This window comes from Chelmon rostratus, chromosome 7, assembly GCF_017976325.1.
Source record: "Chelmon rostratus isolate fCheRos1 chromosome 7, fCheRos1.pri, whole genome shotgun sequence".
Lineage (NCBI taxonomy): Eukaryota > Metazoa > Chordata > Actinopteri > Chaetodontiformes > Chaetodontidae > Chelmon > Chelmon rostratus.
This window is the reverse complement of record NC_055664.1, coordinates 17053973-17074115: the sequence shown is the minus strand read 5'-3', so window position 1 is coordinate 17074115 and position 20143 is coordinate 17053973. Positions and strand designations below refer to the sequence as shown.

Here is a 20143-nt window from a genome sequence, read left to right as displayed (position 1 = left end):
AGCAGTTACTGCTTTGATTGAAGTATGAATTTAACAGGTGGCCAGTTCATAAACATTACAACTCTAACAAGTGTCTTTATATAAAAATATAAAGATGGTCTTATTTTCATAGCTAAAATGCGGTACAAAAGGTTGTGTCTTTTCATAGCTGACCGTAGGGTGTCCACAGCATTCCAGCTCCTTTGATAAAGGACATATGAAAGAGACGTGAACAATGAATAGCTAAAAGGAACTTGATACGTCTCTTTTATTTGTAACCCTCAGTGTGATGCTGTCTTATTCTCCCCCCACATTTCGAAGACTGCAGCGCCCCTTTGTTAACATGTGGCTCTCTTTGCTTACAGTAATTCAAATAGCCTGGGGTTTCTGCTCTAATGTATAGCGACCTCCTAGAGGTTTACTGATGAAGGCAGTGCAGACTGAAGTACGGCACTGAAGCGGATGTCCTGGCATGCAAGCAAACAGTTGCACAAGCGCTAATGTGCAGAGTAGGTATGCACATAAATACACCCCCTCAGTCTGAATCAGAGCTGTACTGTTGGCTCATGTAACCGTCTGTCTGAGAGCCTCATTCAGTTTTTGACAGTTGGACTTTCGATCTGTGATTTTTCAAACTTCAGCTTCTGCAGCCACGGCGCCCCTATAGGTGAAGTCTGTCAGCTGGTGTAAGCGCTCTGCTATTACAGAACTCTTCTGCTTGTTTCAACCCATAAATGGATTCACACCTTTCGGCTATGTTTACACCACCGTGTGTCTTAATAGCCCTTACTTCACGCCTTTGTGTCTGTATATAAAACAGCATGTCGTCAGGCATCCCTCTGTTTTACTCATGACTCATGATGTGACAAAACCTTTATATTTACAGTGATGCTGGCCAGCTGCAGAGCTCACCTGTCTCAAGAAGTGATTCACTCAACTTATCCTCTGCAAAATGACTCAGTGTTTGTTGTAAACACTGCGAACATTGTTGGGTTTTTATGTGGGGCTTCCCCAGTGTGCTCATCACACTTCATCATGATCTTGGTTTGGTCTCTTCATTGCTATTTTCTGCTTGACATGTCTTTCTAAAAGCATGTGAATGCAGCAGGCCCCTCTGCTGTTAGTCTGAACTGTTAGTGACAGGATAGTCCAAGGTCACAATCCCCAATCAACCCACACACAGACGCACACAAGTACCTTGTTTGCCCTGCAGCCCAAACAAATATCTGGTCTGACGGTGACACCCACAATGGACAAGAGAGACTATGAGACACAATGAGCACTGAGACACCCTCAAAGGTAAGTAGAGCACCTAACGGAAGCAAAAAAAACCTCCCTCTTTTCTTTGAGGCCAGCCTTTCTTGTAGCCCACCTTAGGAAAACATCCGTGCCCCCACACGACGCTGAGCCTTGTGTTTCCTTCTGTCTTTAATCTTAGTGAAAAGAGCTTTTAAAAGGGCTGGGGAGGATGAGTGGATCTGCCAAAGCAGAACAAAGGCAGGGAGGAACTAGGAGAGATAGTAGCAGAGTGGAAGACTCTGTAATTTATCACCTGTTGCCCTTGGGCGGCCCTGCACTCCACACCCTGGGCTCTGGGTGAGTGTGTATGAATGCAGGTATGGAAAGGTGATGAATGAATAAGCAAAGAACAATAAAACAGACATTCCTCATTCCTCTAAAACCTCACAAGCATTGCTGTGAGCAATTATATCCATGGAAATGTAGTCATCTGCCAAAGACACCACATTTAGGCATAACTCCCCTTACCGCAGATTTTGACACTACTTGCTTGTGCACTGATGTGCCAGGATACGGGGTTAGTACAAGCAGCATGGGCAACATGTGTAAGTTTCCACAACAAATGAATGTAACATAATGAAATTTGAAAAATAATAATAATAATAATAATAATAATAATAATAATAATAATAATAATAATAATAATACAAAATAAATACAAAATGAATCAAAAATCCCATATGTTATGTAATGTAATGTTGAGGCTTCAGTATCTAACCAAGTTAAACTACACTTTGCTGTCTTTAGAAAATTCAGTCAGGTATTCTTATCTTTGCCTGCCACCCTGTGGTTTGCTGTTGCACCTGCAGAGATATATAACTACAGATATACTGTGTTTAATTTTAGACTATAACAGAAATAAGCGAATCAAATTAAGTATATTAGACTAGCATTTTCTGAATAAATCCTGCTTTCACTGAAAATGAACGATGCTGGTAATTGGGCAAAGTAGGTGAGACTGGTGAGCTAATGTTGCCTTCTTGTTCCCTAAGTGTGCATTACGTTCTCAGTACTAAAAAAGATTTGACTCGAATTTAAGTGAATAAGGGGTGCTAATGGAATTTCTGACATATATTCAAAACATGAGGCATTTGTAAACTACCATTCATCACATTTCTGTTATTTCACACAAAATTGAAGTTATTTTCGACCACTTTGTCGGGTTGGTCATGTTTGATCGTCCAAAATTCCGACATGGCCAGCAACACGAGAAGGCATCACCAAACCATGAATGACGTAGCACGCAGCAGCCGTGTTTGGTTGTGGTCGGAGCAAGAGAGCTAGGAAGGGATCAAGGAAACCTCTAACTAGCATCGTAGATAAACACCCAACAGAGGTGTAGCGAGCCCACAGCTGTCACAATACCAAGAGAACAGTAAAAAGGCCCGATTGAGTCCTTCATACAGCGAGGGTCAACATGTCTGAGACATACGGTATGTTTGTTCGGAGCGGCAGAATGTAATTTCATGCTTGCTAGCTGTTACATAGACACTGGTCTATGGTGAGATGCGATAGACTTCTCTTAGCAACCTGGCTAGTTAGCTAGCTACACGGTTAGCTTAGTGTAACGTTAGCTGCCACCTCACCGTGTCTGCGGGTTTTAACAGAGATAACTAGCATTTGCTGATGGCATTTCATTCAGAGACACTGGTGTAAGTGTAGTGCTTCGTGTGTATTAAGTGCCACCTCTGTCCCACCATGGCGGAGTACATTGCTTCCTTAAACGGTCAGTAACACGAGCAAACAGATGGTGATACATTTCCAGGTAAAAGTTGGCCAAACTTGAGCTACAGCGCTGCAGTAGCATGCCGATACATGACGAATGTGCTTGCAGACGCTGAGGTAACCGGAGCTATGAATTCAAGCAGATTGGATGACCTTGCAAGCTGCTATAATGTTGCATTAAGTATAAGGTGCTATGTACTTTGTCCAAAGAGGTAGCTAGCAGCTGCTAGGCCTGTAATGAGGAAGTTATAGATGTGGCTCATCATCATACCTGTCGAGCAGCAGATGTCAGGTGTGTCAGTGGTTTCTGCCACATCTGTTCTCATCCTCAGTCCAAGTAACTTCACTTCTGCCTGTACTCCATTACAAGTTAATTCTGACAGAAGACATGGCCGCACCTGTCTGTGAGCATCGACATTATGACCAAACACCAAACAAAGTTATTACGATAGAAATTCCTTTAGCATGACTCTGCCTGATAGTATCAGTAGCACAATGGGCCTGACACCATAGACCCAGTTGTTTTGAAACGGCACACCATCATCCTCTCCTGTTGCACTCTCTCTCACACACGCTCCCTCCATCTGTTTCTTCATGTGCCTCATTCCTTGTATGAAACTTTATCCCAGTGGGCAGTATTTATGTAAAAGTGCCAGTGCTAATGGTAGCTGTAATAGCCTTTTATTGATTTCTAGCTCAGTCTCCTGAGCCCTCTCCCCTCCTGCAGGGCCAGTGGTGGAACTGGCAAAAAGCATTATGGATGCAATAAGCACATGGCCAGGTTAAATGGTCCCAGATGGAATTCATGAAAATGTTTCATTCATTTGGTCCTTGGACAGTATGGCACTCTTTCATTAGTTTATCGCCTATAGTTAGAGAATGTAGTTTGTGTAAGAAGATAGAGAATGAACTAGATAATTGACAATGGCAGTTTTTAAATAGCAATTTACTGTGAGTCGTTTTTCAGAGTAATTCTAAATTGGACTGATACTACTTTTAAAAATGAAAATAGGCTAGACACTTTCTTTCTTTCTTTTCATAAAACAGAGCTAACCTATTTCTATAGTCCATGGTGCTCAGTCCCATGTCGGCAATCTGTGGTTACGGGAGCTGGGACAAAGCATTAAGTAATGAAAACAATTCATTTTTATTATTTCATTAGGTTTCATTATTGATCTATCAATGTTTTTTGTTTATTAATTATTGAGTCTATAAAATCTCATCTAATTGTGTAAAATGTCCATACAGGGGTTACAGGATACATGATGTTGCTTGGCATCGATTTCAGCCATTTTTACACATGACTGTATTATAGTTTATTACTTGTAAAAAAAACTCTATTTTCCACATTTCCCTCTGCCTTGTGCTAAATTCATAGAGTATACACATGCATATGCAATGAGGAAAACATCTCCTGTAACGTCAAGTGCAAAATGCCTTGTGCACTTTGAGTAGATGAGAGAGCCCATCAGACATAAACCATCAGTAGATCTGGGCCCGAGTGTGTTAAGTGTTGTCACAGTGTAAGTGAATGCAGAAAAGAGTGTTAGTCTGTTCCCTGGGGTTGTTTAATATTGATGTGTAAAGAATACAATAGCTTGAAAGGCTGCTGTTGAGAGGGCAGCCTTGCATTCCTCTCTCCCCGTTGCTTTGACATATTGACAGCTTGATTGTTGTATGCAGATCTCGCATGGGAATATGCGATGTCTGGGAAGCGGTTGAAAAGCTGAGGCAAGCTTTTAAAACAGAGCCGTTAGCTTTTGATTCTGTCAGTTCTGCTGTCACGGCCATTGACAACGTGTGGTTGAGATGGGTCGTGACTGCTGTTGCAGAAGAAATCTGTGAGTGCATGTAGGCTCCTTTGCTTTGCTTTAGCAGTTCTGTTACCATGAATTTGACCTCTAGCTTGTGTTGCTTAAGAAAACACCCGCTTCAACAAACAAAGGTGCACCGTAAACTGAGCTGGCGGCTGGTGTGTGTCGGTTGATGAAGGTGGCTCCAAGAGCACTATCATGATAAGTTTAAATGCCATTCAGGAACTAAAGCTCACTGTCTTCTGCGCCTATTTTTTTTCCCCTAAACTACTGTTTCTGTTGACCTTGTGTGGAGCTTAATACTCACAGGATGTTAACCTGGCTCTTAATCTCAACAGTAGTCACTAATCATTTGCCAGGCCTGCACCTCTGCCTGCAGAGCCAGCACTCAAGCTTGAACTGAAATTGCACACTGTCTTCAGATTCCAACTGAAGCAGGCTCTCAGGAGGAAAGGTGCAGTCTGCAATCATTATTTACTTTCACGGTCAGAGAACACACCATCACTCTTGGATTTCCTGTTTTTCTTTCAGTGCCTTTCCGTGCATTACTCACAAACACTGACTCACTTTTGATTCTAGAATTCATTCTCGAGTCACACACACGCACACACACAACACCTCCTGCATCTTGACATGGTTTCATATCTCATTGATCTGGTGATGTGTTGTAAATGTCTTCTGTGCCATATTTGGTCACAGCACACGAAGGCTGTCTGTTCTGTGGATGGCCTTGCATGTCAGGGGCTCGAGTCATTTGAGCTCCAGAACCTCTCCGTGGGTTGGGTTGTACTTTCCACAGCAAGGGCCTGTTCTCCACAACAACAACAACGTCTGTACAACCAGCTGGCTGTGGTCATTCAATCCCTGCACAAGTCAGATAACCTAGGCCATGTTTATTACCTCTAAAGCTTTGCTCTAATGGCATGTTTTATTACGTGGTAGTGTCATTTTGCACCTTATACAAACAAGCATATTAAATTAGAATCATAATTAGCAGGTTATGCTGATTACATGCAAGGCTTTGTGATTAGTAGGCTAATTTGGGGTTGTAGGATACTGTGAAAGAAGAAGCTCAATAGGATTAAGAGGAAATCTCAGGATTGTCTCTCGGGATCCTCCCCTGACGTTGGTGTTGCATTGATCTCTACCTCCTCTTCTCTGCTTTCAGACTTCCTGTTTAAGTTTCTGGTGATTGGGAGTGCCGGAACAGGGAAATCCTGCCTCCTCCACCAATTCATAGAGAACAAGTGTAAGTTTTACCTCACTGAAACCCATTCGTCACATCAGGCTTGCATAAGGGTGAAACCGTAATTGTGTCATTACATGGACACACAGAAATCGATGCAGTCATGAAATTAGTGCTGCTAATTTCCTGAGTTGTTTCATGACAGACACTTCAAACATACCCTCTTACTCTGCTGTGAGGTTGCACTGTGCTGAATTTTCCAGTTCCTCCTGGGGTAGTTATTCATTGACTTCCATGTGGAGTCAAACTAAAAAATCCATATTCATAACACTCACAGTAGATAATGATGGAACTAAGATCTGATAAAGTACTCACATGCTTTCTGTATGTATTTGTGTATAGTGCAGTCCAATAAAGAGCCCCAACTAAGAATGGCTTCTAAAATTAAATTAAATCGACACCTCTCTCTGATAGTGTCAACAAACTGAACATAAGATCAGTTATAACAAAACATTTAATCTATCCATTAAACTGTGAACAAAACTGTGAAGATTTTGATAAGATAGTAAATAAGCCAGTAAAGCCCAGAGGATGTCTAATAACTGCAGCTTTTATGGAATAAAAATTAGCAGTGTGATATTTGCTAGCACTTGTCTAAAAATCCACAGATGCGCTTTTGTTTGTAATGAAAAAACAATGTGAAAACACAGCCACATACATACACTCACACATGCTTGTATTAATTTGATTAAAGACGTGTTGGCTCCCTGTGCTGTCACTGGAGAGAGAAAGGGAGGGCAGGTTGACAGCGTTAATCTCCTCTAGATTCCCTCTTGTCTCTAATGTGGATATGAGCCGTTTGAAGATAACAACAAGCAAAACACACCAACGTATTGTAGATTAGAGGTAACATTCTGGGAACAGTGTGTTGTCTTCATTATTACAGTTCACACTTGTTGCTTAAACTGAAAGGCTTCTCCACCAGCCTCCACAGTCCATACATTTGCCAGTAAAAAAAAGGAATCGCATTACGTGCTGAAGTTAGTTGCTCTGCTGTGCTGTCGCCTCAGGTTCACTCCTGTTTCACTTCCTTTCCTCTGCATCCTTGTTGCAGTCAAACAGGACTCAAACCACACCATTGGCGTGGAGTTTGGTTCCCGAGTGGTCAACGTTGGTGGAAAGACGGTCAAACTGCAGATCTGGGACACTGCTGGGCAGGAGCGATTCCGGTAATGGCCTTCAGTATTTCCTGCTAAGGGTTTGGCAGACTTTTTAGAAATACATGGTTAACATGAATTGCCAAGCACACATACGGTCTTTGGGCAACATCCAGTTTCACAGTTACACACAGATGTGGACAGTCTCGAAGTCACATGTCTTTGAGGAGCTCCCTTGTAGTAATTACATACCAGACTGATGATGAAAGCTAAAAGCAAGAGACAGCCTCTCATTCACCTTCCCCAGCCAAGTTTCACCAGCTGATATATATACATTGAATACGTTATTTTAACGTGGATTCATGTGTTCTCTCCGCAGTTCTGTTACACGCAGCTACTACAGAGGAGCAGCTGGAGCGCTCCTCGTCTATGATATTACCAGGTAAAAGGATCACTGCACTCACTGTCCCTCTGCCTTTCTACAAATTATGCATTTTGTGTAGCATAATGAAATTTACAACCCTGATTCCAAAAAATGTGGCCACTAATCAGAAATATAACGGAATGTAATCATTTGCTAATCGTTTTTGTCATATACTCAATTGAAAACAGCGCAAAGACAATATATTCAATGTTTTACCTCACCAACTTTTAAAAAATGTTTTTATTTACATCTTACACAGCGTCCCAACTTTTTTGGAATCTGTTTTTTACATATAATGTTCTCCATATAGACATTACTTATATTTTCCTGCCAGTGCAGGAAATGTCTCAAAAACAGTTCATCTTCATTAAATGAGAAAATAATCATGAAAAACGACCAAAAACACCCCCCAACATTGTAGTTAGAGGAGCACGCTGCCAGACATTCACAGCAATGATATTTTGATCTGTTGAAATTGGATCTAGTTGGAGTTGAAATTGAAATTTACTGATCCATGAAGCTTGACTGTAAATAGTATTTCACTTTAGTCTCAGTTTATTTTTTTGAGTACCTAGGTTGTTGCTTCCACTCTTTGTGGTATATAAAATATAGCTTGCCCATAGCGCCTCCAGAAATTGTGCAATTTACCATGTGCTGGGCCCATATAGTGAGATATGAGCACTCACAGGCCTGTATTCATGAGATTTGGGTTGCCATAGAGGGGTTGTGAAATCAAGATGAAGTGGATGCAGTCATGCAGAGAGACAGAAATGTATTAGAGTTTATGTTTGTAAGAATGCATGGGCTTTTGTGGCGGGAGAGGTGGAGTGCAGAGTGGCAGGAGTTGTAATATAGAGGCGTCCTCTGGCAGGCAGGCAGCAGTCAGGAAAGCAGAAGTCCATCACAGAAAGTGTCACCTGAAGGGAAAAACGCAGGGGGAGGAGGGTGGGGGCGGAACAAGAGGATGAGTGGTAGATGGAGACATGCATCACTTTCTCAGGTGAAAAGGTTAACAGGAAGATGGACAGTATGTGAGTCAGATTGCAGCTGAGCCGCTCGGGCTCATCAGCGTGTAGATGAGGAGTGACGTCAGTCTTTGGCCGTTCGTGAAAGCAGCTGTTAAACATTATTCTGTTGACCCACACCCTTCTAGTGGAACAGGGTTTTCTGTTTTCAGGTTTCAGAAGGCATACATTTTACACTTGTATCACTAACTAGTTTCTGTGTAACCACAGAATCAGAAAGTTGGTATTTATTAGTCACTTACACACGTTTGAGTACCTCTGCATTACCCAGCAACCAAACATGAAAGTCTGTTTTATTTGGTTATTCTGAAGTTAGACATGCTACATTTTCCTTTTCGAAGCAAAAGTCTGAAGGCCCCATAACAATAAAGGATCATGCGCTTCATGGTTAGCAAGCAGAAAGCCTTTGAAGACTTATTCCTTAGATATTAGTACTACATATATATAGCAGTTTGTCCTTGAATTGAAATAACCTGCTCCTAGTAAGTTTTTGTGTGTTTATGTAAAGGAAGAGGTCACTGTTTGAGCAAGGGAAGTAAAATTAATAGAATTTGAATGCATTGAAACGGGGCTACATTATTTACCACACAAGAGTACTTTAAAGACCCACATATACTACAGACACACAGAGGATATGCACGCAGTTCTGTGTACTACAGTTTATACTAGATTGGGTGTCAGCTTAGTTGGACACACACACGCGTACAGTCCTCGCTGACGTGGAAATTTGTGTATCACTTGGACCGTTGAGGCTATGCAAAACCATTTGAGCATGACATGTTTCAGGTCGCTCCAGCGATAAACCAGCCGTTGTCTCCCATTAAAAAGTGTCCATCTGTCCTGTCCTGTCTCTCAGTCGGGAGACATATAACGCCCTAACCAACTGGCTGACAGATGCACGGACTCTAGCGAGCCCCAACATTGTTATTATCCTGTGCGGCAACAAGAAAGACCTGGATGCAGACAGAGAGGTGACCTTCCTGGAGGCGTCGCGCTTTGCTCAGGAGAACGGTAACTGATGTTAAATCTACATTATCCACATTTCAAGCCTCTATCTCATCTTATTTCCTTTTGTCTGTATTATTCTGTATGCTGGCTTTGCATGAGTTATGCCACCCCATCCTGTCTTTTGTTGCTCCTTCTGTCTCTTTCCACTCTCTCCTTTTTCTTCCACCTTGAATGTGTGCTTTTTTCTTTTTGCTCATGTAGAGCTGATGTTCCTGGAGACGAGTGCTCTGACAGGGGAGAATGTCGAGGAGGGCTTCCTGAAGTGTGCTCGCACCATCCTCAACAAGATAGACTCAGGTACACGTATCACTGTTTGTTAAAGAGGTGTGCCTGAGTCGGCTGTGTCTGTGAACGTGTGCACACATTTACTGGTTTTTGAGTAGGATCTCTGTGCTTGAGTGCATGAAGCCCTGTGGATTTGCCTTTACTCTCGTATGTAAGTCTGAAATGTGTCATCATGTTTTTGTGTCAAAGGTGAGTTGGACCCAGAGAGGATGGGTTCAGGTATCCAGTATGGAGACGCTTCGTTGAGGCAGCTGCGACAGCCGAGAGGCACCACCACACAGAATAAACAGCAGTGTAATTGCTAGGGATCGCCTCAGCTCACCTCAGCTCACAGGCCCACACAGACAGGACGTCCCCTACAGGTTAGTGGCAAGTCATCAACTCAGGCTGTAACAGTGCTTCTTTAGAAATAAGAGACCCCACCTGAAATCCGTCTCTAACGTGGTAAGGGCATGGCAGCGATCATCCTTCCCGTCTCCTTTGTCTTCCCGTGTCTCAGCTCCAGGTGTTTTTTGGTGTGTGGGACCCTTCTCTCTGCAGTCTCACACACCTTGGATCACCTGGATGAGTGGTCATGGAGATCACTGCAACCCCTTCGCCCCTGCATCTGGGCAGGGAAACCCCTCGGTGTGAACACGCTGGGATCATAAAGAAGAGGAATCCTCTTCTATGAAAAGTGGTTTCTTGGTCACTTACCAGACAAGGACGAGTCAAGGGTTGTGTGTATGGGCTGCCCTGCATTTCTTTTATCTCTCTGCTTTTTCATCCTGGTTTTATTAACACCTACCTGCTTTCTACATTTGCACATCGTTGTTTATAAATTATTATTGGTAAACAGTTTTGCGCATATTCATCGTTCAGCCTATCTGGATATGATTCATGATTAGTTTGGTCGGCGCTTTTGAGTTTTAACATTCATAAAGGCACCTGTTGATATTTTGCTTTTTATTATCCATTATTTGGGTTGAGTGTGTGACTTTAGCCTGTCATTGATGGTGATAAACAGTCTAAACGTGTCCTCTTGTAAGTCAGATGATGTAAACATGCACAGATTTTGCTTTCGAATTATTGTAGATATACTGCAAACCGGATACAATGCAAGTCTTTGTAAAGGTTTCTTCAGCTGTGGTTCTTTTCCTGATCCAAATGAAAGCAGCTAATCGAGTGTAGTTACAATTTTTTAAATCATACGGGCCCAAATGTTAGAGCCCAGTTCTGTTTCTCACTATTTGCTGTGTGTTTTATTGAGCCATTTGACAGTTTTGGTTGAAAAATGCACTGTTACGACATAGATTGCTGGCCTTAGTAATATACAGTACTTCATATTGTCGATCTACGGAATATTATTCCTAGTCACCACATCACTAAACAGTCAAAGGGAACAGTCCAATCACTCCACTCTACATCAACATAGGCAAGCCTGTGGGTCAGGTTTAAAGCACAAAAATAAAAAGACATTTTGCTCTTTGTTTCACTCCAAAGTTCCCAAAGTCTGTAGATTCTCATGATCAGATTTAGCCCCAGTGTCTCTGGTCCTGTCACAGTATAAAATTAAGAATCAGTCTTTACAAAACTAACAATGTCTTTGACTCCTCCTGCTGGGCTTTTTCTCCATTTTCTTGACCTCCCTTTAATTCATGCTGCACATACTGTACAAGGGACGTCACAGGAAACCACAGTTGGTTTTGCCTCGGTGCCATGTTTGGGAAACTTTCATACTGCCCACACAGTTCCCTCTTAGAGGCTCGGCGCTGTTCAGTCATTCAGCCTTGATAAAAGTTAGGATTTAGTTTTTAACATTTCAAGTAGTTTTCACTCCTCTTTGTCAGACACAGACGCACCTCTGCTCTCCCACAAAATGTCCTTGAGTTTTGCCGAGCCGACACAGATGTTTTCTCCTCAGAACAGACTCCGTGTTGCCCCAAAGAGAAATGGGGAATTTCCACTGAGAAGCGGTTTCCTCTATCCGTGAACAACACTGACAACACGGTTCGTGGTGCTGCGGGAGGAGAATGAGGCTGTGAGCTAATGACTTATAAACATCCCGAACTGTCCCGCCCTACTGTTGAGTCAAAGGCACTGCTTCTGTCTGAACCACTGACAGCAGGTCGCACTGAGGCGATCAAAACAAACTGCCTGCAAAACCTATTTCTCATGTCTTCTCCTCAACTGTTAGCATATGTCCTCCCAGGCAAACCATATGCGTTTAATGCTTAAGTAAGCCAGCACACTGACGGGAAAAAACATGAAGAGCAAACATGATATAGTATAGGATATCAAGAGACAGATGGTCAAAAAAAATGTAGTTCTCATAAAGTGTTGGCATTGTGATAGTTTGTCTCCTTCTGCAAGTGCACTTTTACTTTTAAAACTTCATGTTTGTTTTGTTTATATGCTGCAACTATAGAATTGTACATTTTATTTTACTTGAACAGTATACTGTAATAAAGATTTTAATTGTAGATGTTATCATTTCTTACTAAATAACAACTGAGGTGCTTCATTTGATTTCCTTGTCTCTGCTGTCACGAGGCAAGACTGTTGTTGTGGTCATAAACTGCTGCTGCCCGAGCTTTGACTTGTTTGCTGCCCGCAGCAGACGTGGAGGTAATGATGAAGGATGTTGACTTCCTGAGCTGTAGGAGGCCATCGGCAGCAGCTCTGATCACTCACATTCACAAGTTGTCCTTTATATTCAGCTGTCAAATCATCTAAATGGTTGAAAGCTGCTGAGGCTTGCATTCACCTGTGTGTATTTATTGTACAGTTCGTAATAAGCACTCATCAAAATAGATGTGATAAGTGTTAATTTACCACTTCTTCCAGTGTGGATTCAATCATGTGATGAACACAATCCTACTCAGTTGTTGCTTAGTAACTAATGTTATGTAATCAACCTAAATTCTACTGTACATCTCAAGTAACCTATACTGTAAATAAGATTTGTCTATCGTCAGTTGGGGGTGAGTGTTGCTCATTGATTGTAATGATTATGCAATTCCCAGTAAACTGCTTGTTTTTTCAGTTAATACCTTTCATCAATCTCTTGGATGTTTATGTTAATCATCTGTGTCTGCTGTTCCTGTTAAAGCGCTCGCTATGTTCAAGTACATCAGATCCTTAGTATATGCAAATTTCACTTTTGCTCCCTCTCTCCTGGGAGCAACAAGTTATAGCACATCAGGTTTATAGGCAGCTGACTTAACCGACCCTGAAATTTAACAGTAGAGCCCATGTGCATGATTCATTTGCCGCCTCGCTCCATTCTTCAGTCGAATCATTTCTCTCAAAGGCAGTCAGGGTGAGGTTAGGATAGCAGAGGACTCGTGATGAAGAGTAAATGCCCTCCGTGTCCAATTGTGGATTTATTTTCTCAGGTCGATGGAGCAACGGCGAGAGTGGTTTAATGTAGCTGGAGTGGATATATTGACTGATTTATTGATCCTAGACAGGCTGTCAGGATGAGCTCATAATAAAGTGGAAGTGCTCATGTTTTGCCACTAGATGGTGCTAATATATTGGACAGAAGAATTTCCAGTTCCTGTCCTTAAAAACTCACACACATCACATTTAAAGGTCATCCTGTGATGGTCACAGTCAAAAACCAAAACTTCCTTTTCATAGAAGATTATTGTACAACTAGGAGCAGCTATGGTTGACGTTCATGTATCATTTCATCTGTTTATTTACATATAATGGGATGTACTGATCTGGGTAGTTGTCAGAGACAGTAATACATACAAACACACATCTTCCATCAACAAACTCACACAGGTGGACAATAAGGGAAGCCGTACATATTTCACTATTGCCTAATCATTAAAAAAAATACAAAAGCTCAACAACAGTAACATTTGAACCACCTTTGTGACTGGATATGGTTAAAATTATGTTATAACAAGTAATCGCATCAACATTTAAGTCCAGCAAGGGGAAATGAACAAAAGTGGATTCTTTTTTTCTTTTCGCCAAAGTTCATGAGGTCGGCAGGAGGAACTTAGAAGCCAATTTATGTTGCGCAATGCCAAAGGAATTTATGGATCTTTCACAATACTGCTCATACCATATAGTGAGCAGGAACCACTCTTTCTGGAATGACAGTTAATTTCACAATATTTAACATATGCAAGATACACTGTATGTACACACCATACGAAGCAAACTTCACAGCACTGCTTTATGTAAAATATACTTTCTACATCCACGTCTTAATCCGTCTGAGTGTGTTCATGTTTTTTAAGTGTTTTGAGTGTGACCAACAAGCACCATTTAACTTAACAAATTGGATCAAATGACTTAGATGATCTGAAATGCTTTGAAAACGATTACAGCACCCAGAGAGTCGCCACCTGAGCTAATGTAGCCTGCACTGTTTATCATCATCAGCTGTGAGGATGTCTGACACAGCACAGGTTGCCATAACACAACGTCAAAATGGCACTCATCCTGAGTACACTCCATTCAATTATGAACTTGCCGTGGTTGGGTCAATTGCTCTAAAGGGCTTTCTGGTTGTAGCCTGCTTGTACTGTGATGTGGATATAAAACGAGCAGAAGGCGTGACAAGCCTGCTGCCACATCACAGGGAAGGCCCTTCTTTACGTGGATTTATAGAGCTGGCTGTTGTAAGTGCTCAATGCACGTGGATCATTATGGGCGGCCTCTCTTTACACATGGTGCTTGTTAGTTACAGTAGTGCCATTAAATGAATGTTGAGGTTAATGAAGGGGGGAGGAGGAGGAGGAGGAGGAGATAGATCTACACCAGTGTTTCCACACTGCACAGAGATAAATGTAAAGACTAACTGGGTACTACATGAAATAACTCATTTCTGCAGCCTCTGGCTTCAGGGAAACAGAATGTAGTTGATTGTAACCTAGGCGGTAAATGAGATGTTAACATGTTGAAATGTACAGCCTTCATACTTGGTGACTTCATTAAAAGTACAACCGATATACTGCTATGACAAACAGGTTAACTGAAGTTCTGTATTATATATCCATATGTAAACAATATTGTGTTATTCTATTTCTAAAACACCCCCTCCTCAAGTTCTTTAAGTACTGAGGTCTGCTCTGTAGAGCAGGCAAATGACAGGGGGTCCTTTCCAGAATGACAGGTGGGTCGGTCTAGGTGCCAGGGCAGCAGATTAGTGGGTAGGTGGGAGGAATGGTCATCTGTTTACTATTCAAGTGACTGGAGCATGAGGAGCTGCTTGAGGACCTTGGTCTGACTGGTCTCCCTGATCTCTCCCGCCAGGAACATCTCATCCACCACCGTGTACACCTTGAAGTGTAGACACAGGAAGTGCATTAGTAGGCAGGAAAAGAGAAGATTAAGGCAAGCCAAGACTAAAATAGTGTACAAATACCACAAGCCACATTGTTGGAACTGAGACCAAAGTGACATTATCTTCCTTATTGCACATAAAAGGGTTTGGTTTCCTGGAAAATTGTCCTATACAGAGGCAAGTCATCATCCAGCCTGTGGTCATCATTATCCAAACTCACCTCTGTGTCATCAAAATGTGAAAATAACCACTGGATGACTACAATAAGACACTGGCAAACATAACCACACATGAATTAATGTGACATGTAAGATGGGATGAATCAGTCTTCCTTGCCACACACCTGAGAGAAGAGGGTGACTGAGCGTGTGACATAGTTTCTGCCTTAGGAGCAGCTGAGTATCACTGGACGTTCTAGAATGCTTGCAAACATTCTAGAACAGAATGTTCTGTTGCTTATCATTATCTATAAGGAATACACATATACCCCCCCCCCCCCCCCATTAACAATGATTTAGATGAATCTCACTGAATAACTGCTCAGGTTGTGAATGTGTTATCAGTTGCCATGGCATTGAAGTGAAAAAAAAAACAGAACAAAAAAAAACATTTCCTCATCCTCTCCTCATCTGCCTTTTGTACTCCTCAGCCCCTTTTGTCTAATCAAGGTAAAAGTATTTGAAAACCTCTAAAGGCAAAAATAATCTTGCGATGTCCTTACCTTGTAGAAGTTGAATACAAGGTCCAACTCACACACGTTGTGAAAATACTCATTCAGCACCTTAAGAGAAAGAGAGGAGCAGTAAAGAAAAATCAATTCAATCAGATAGCAGCCAGGAGAACCAAATAGGACCAAATACTCTATTATAATAAGACATACAGCAGATGTTTGGTAATTGTATGGCTTGATGTGATGCATTAGTTCAGAAATACACTGAGGCCATAGCAGCAGCAGCAGAATCCATTTAACAACCATGTAATAGCCTGATTTCCACTACAAGGACATCCATCTAAAATACGCCGAATCAAAATTTATGTGGCTCCCGTCTCATCTGGTTTTACAAGAGATCATTTTTAGGCAGTGATACGGTGTCATTTTCAGTGGCAGAATTACTGACCCCCTTGTTAAGAATTTGCTTAACTGAACCATGAAACGAGCACCATGAAGTCCTGCTGAGTGTCTGGGTGCGCTGACTTAATATAATAAAAAAAACATACACTGTATTGATTTTAATAGGTTGCTTTTCCACGCATTCCTTCATAATCAAACATTACATCAAATGACCTTCACTCCTGAGGGCTCTGGATTTAAAATGGTCTATTGTTTGTCTTAGCAGAAAACAAACAGTAGATTGTACCTTAAGCTCACAATGTCAGTTTGTACTATTTGATCTATAAAACTGAATGTGATTCGGAAAAGGAAAATGTTAAACAATTATGCAAGCCAGACAGAAGCTACATAATTACCAAGATTTAGTATAAACATAGCAAGTCATTCATTCAATCGAATAATACAATAACTTGCTTACCAAGGAGGTCCATTACAAAGGAGATAACCATCATTTTAAAAATGTCACCAACTACTCTGCACGGACTGCTAGCACAAGTTTTTGAAACAACATACACTGAATGTTCGACTACTGCCTGACTAAGACAACGATTCAGAAATACAGATTCTACCTTTCTGGAATGAAAAGTTTCAGAGATTTCTGTATTACCATAGTTATCTGGGTAGTGTACAAATTCTATGTAGCAAGGAGCTCTAAAAGAAGAGGTCATACAGAAGCTAGCACAGACATTATTAGGAAACAGCTAAGTTTTTATCTGACATGCTCACATATTGTAACAGCATGAGCCGCAAATCTGAAATTACTGTATAATTGATATTAGCAGCCTAAGTCTTTTTATGTTTATATATACTGGTCATTATTTCAGTGTTTGTGCAATCCCTGTGCAGTCAGTTGATGTCAGACTCAGATTGTAATTAGTGATCAATTTGTTATTTTATTGCTGAAGGCTTGTTTCCAGCATCATTTGACCTGGCATTATCTAACACAGATCCAAGTCAATACTGACACACCCTGAACACAACAATGTAACATGAATTTGGAAACTCATTTTAGTGTGTCTTGGAATTTGTACTGAAATAGATTATTAATGGACTGTTAGTTAACCTGTGACTCATCTGTTTCCCTTGCACCAATCTGATAATCCATATTCTGTTAAAGACAAAACTTTACATAATATATATCAACTATACATGTTATATATATACATGTCTGTTTTATATACATATAGAAAGTTAGTTTGATACCATTGCAAAATCTTATAGTTAGTGTGGGTAACACCTACTTGTCTTTTGTAAGGTGCATCACCCAGAAACTTGAATACTGAATAATAAACAATTTATTTCTGCCACTAAATGTCATTTTACTACAGTCCATACTTCCCACAAGTATGCAGGTTTGAGATTAACAAGCTGCAGGAAAGCAGAAGAGGGGAAATTTTAAAGGAAATCATTAACAGACATTCCTGAAAACAATCAGACCATGAGAAGTAAATCATCATAGTTCACGTACTAAGTCTCTATATCATGTGTTGTGTGTGCCACTTACCTCTACAAAGTTATGGATTCCCTCAAGGTATGCCAAGTTGTTATCAGTCACGTCCACACAAATACAAAAGTACAGACCAGCATAACGCCGGTAAATGATCTTGAAGTTCCTGAACTGTGAGAAAAACACAGATACAGCCTCTTAACAATTTTTTCTCTCATATTATGACAATAAACACAGCTTTGCTCGGGCTTAAGATTCCCAGCTTTAAGGTAAAACACATCCATTGTATTTCTAATAACTTTCCAACAAAATACATAATAAAACAAGCAGAAGAACAGAATTTATTTTCCTTTGACAGTGCATTTCTCTACAATGCCATCCAATTATTGTAATGCTTCTTTTTCAAATTGCTTTAGAAAATTGACTTATGATTTGTTTAAGTAGCTAGTGGAAAATGTTGGTAATGTGGGACACACATGAGTCACCCAATTATTTTACTGTAAAAAAAGCCACAACATAGATTTTTAAGGACAGTGTGGTTTCAGTCATTATGCTGTGGTCCTTGATAGGATTTAGAAAAAAAAAGTTCTGGTATAACCGAACAAAGTAACATTATGAGGCATTTCACAGAACCACCCAGGAAAACAGAGAACCATCCAACCAATGCATGCATACATACTATACTAACTAATCCCATACCTCCACAAAGTTGGTGTGCTTGGCGTCCCTGACAGTCACCACAGCATGCACTTCCTCAATCAACTTCTGTTTCTCATCGTCATCGAACTGCATGTACCATTTGGCCAGTCGTGTCTTCCCTGCTCGGTTCTGGATGAGGATGAAGCGGATCTATACGATGAAAATTCGAGAGAGAGAAAACATAGAATAGAGAAAAAAATGATTACAACAAATGCAAGTCTCCTGAAATACGTGTCTTTTCTGTTGTAGTGATATGATAGTTCCATCTATCTAATTTGTTATCTTAATTATTACCTCTCACTCGTTTATAATTTAACATTAGACGTTCTCAGAATGTAGCAATATTACTATCTTTACATCTACTTAGCAGTATAATCAACCGTTATTTAACTGTAACGTCTGCAAGATAAATACTGGTGGAGTTAGCTTTAGCTAACGTGTACGCTAGCGTAAACTGAACCACACCCATTAACTTTGACAACATGATTGTGCAAGACCTTTGGCAAAGTCAAAATCATTGCGTTTGATGTATCTGAGCTATTAGCGCCAGTTGGTGTCCGTGGGAAACACCGAGACTTCGTATCTGTGGCTCTTACGGTAAGTTAAGCTAACTGACTAGCTAACGTTTTCTACTGGCTGAATGGAGAGGTTATCCAGCGAACTCTCAGATATTAGCAAGCTAGCGGTAATACGCTGATACTATGAGAAGTAAGCAGAAAGGTGTTCATCTGTGACATATTTACCATTGTTGTCTCCTAAATATGGACCTTAGACTCTCCACAGTAGCACTTTCCTGAGTAGTTATGCTACGATTTTACATAGATACATCAGTAATTTCTTCGACCGCTCGTCCGCTATCTACCCCGAGCTAACAGGAAGTGCGAAAGTATGCCAGATTGTGATGCACGGTGGGGAATGTAGTTTTTGTCGCCACATTTAGAACCTGGGGAAGGTGATATGGCACTACAAGAACCAGCGTCCCTCCACGGTGTCGTTCTTTCAGTCGTAGTTTAGATCACATGAGGGCCGAAAGGGCCGTTATTGTTATTATCTGTGGTAGAAACATTTTGATGTGTAGTTACTAGTTTAAACAAACTGTGACGATAAGTAAGGATGACAAACATTTTAATACCACACTTACTGTCACTCAGTCAAGTGTTTTTATGAAGATTTAATTTCACTATTATCTCTTTTGCTATATGATTGCCCAGTTTCACTACCATTAAGATTATTTATTAAAAGCAAACCAGAGTATTTTAACTGTATCATGTGTAAATAAATAAAAATAAAAAGTAATTTGACATTTTAAGGGATTGTTTCTTAGCCACTTTTTCGTAATTGTGTTTGAGAGATAATATTTGTGTGTGTGTGTGTGTGTGTGTGTGTGTGTGTGTGTGGTGGGGGGGTGATGTACACACATATGATTGACCTCAGAATTACTTGCATGTACAATACAGAATTAAATGGTAGCAATATTATATATTTCCAACCTCTTGATGTTCCATCACTTGTGGTTGTTTTTTGCAGAGTCAGGCCTCAGAGTTTGTTTACTGGTCTTGTTGGGCAGCCAGTTCACCACAGAACATGGCCCAGACAGCTTGGACAGCTTGCCTCTCTGAGTGTTGGGGGCGTTTAGGGAGTCAGAGGGGGATGGGGAAACTGTGATTGTCAGGGATTGCACAACTGTGAGTGAA

The 20143-nt window shown here is 40.9% G+C and overlaps 2 protein-coding genes across 2 annotated transcripts; one reads left to right on the top strand and one right to left on the bottom strand.

Moving 5' to 3' along the window:
* The first annotated feature begins 2553 nt into the window (after window positions 1-2553).
* On the top strand, window positions 2554-14604 carry rab4b (RAB4B, member RAS oncogene family). The gene is made up of 8 exons (XM_041940112.1): window positions 2554-2711; window positions 5986-6066; window positions 7118-7232; window positions 7540-7602; window positions 9466-9620; window positions 9819-9914; window positions 10092-10264; window positions 10402-14604. The coding sequence occupies exons 1-7, from the start codon at window positions 2696-2698 to the stop codon at window positions 10205-10207; spliced, it is 642 nt and encodes a 213-aa protein (XP_041796046.1). The 5' UTR covers window positions 2554-2695; the 3' UTR covers window positions 10208-10264; window positions 10402-14604.
* On the bottom strand, window positions 13553-19329 carry ap2s1 (adaptor related protein complex 2 subunit sigma 1). The gene is made up of 5 exons (XM_041940114.1): window positions 19193-19329; window positions 18450-18599; window positions 17808-17921; window positions 15914-15973; window positions 13553-15188 (listed from the first exon to the last, which is right to left on the bottom strand). The coding sequence occupies exons 1-5, from the start codon at window positions 19193-19195 to the stop codon at window positions 15087-15089; spliced, it is 429 nt and encodes a 142-aa protein (XP_041796048.1). The 5' UTR covers window positions 19196-19329; the 3' UTR covers window positions 13553-15086.
* Between the last annotated feature and the right edge of the window lie 814 nt (window positions 19330-20143).

Excerpts from the sequence above, each read along its gene's own strand:
- rab4b (XM_041940112.1), top strand. Across the intron at positions 7,603-9,465 it reads CTCGTCTATGATATTACCAG|TCGGGAGACATATAACGCCC; the intron begins GTAAAAGGATCA and ends CCTGTCTCTCAG. Across the intron at positions 9,621-9,818 it reads GCGCTTTGCTCAGGAGAACG|AGCTGATGTTCCTGGAGACG; the intron begins GTAACTGATGTT and ends TTGCTCATGTAG.
- ap2s1 (XM_041940114.1), bottom strand. Across the intron at positions 17,922-18,449 it reads AGCACACCAACTTTGTGGAG|TTCAGGAACTTCAAGATCAT; the intron begins GTATGGGATTAG and ends TTTTTCTCACAG. Across the intron at positions 15,974-17,807 it reads GAATCCATAACTTTGTAGAG|GTGCTGAATGAGTATTTTCA; the intron begins GTAAGTGGCACA and ends CTTTCTCTTAAG.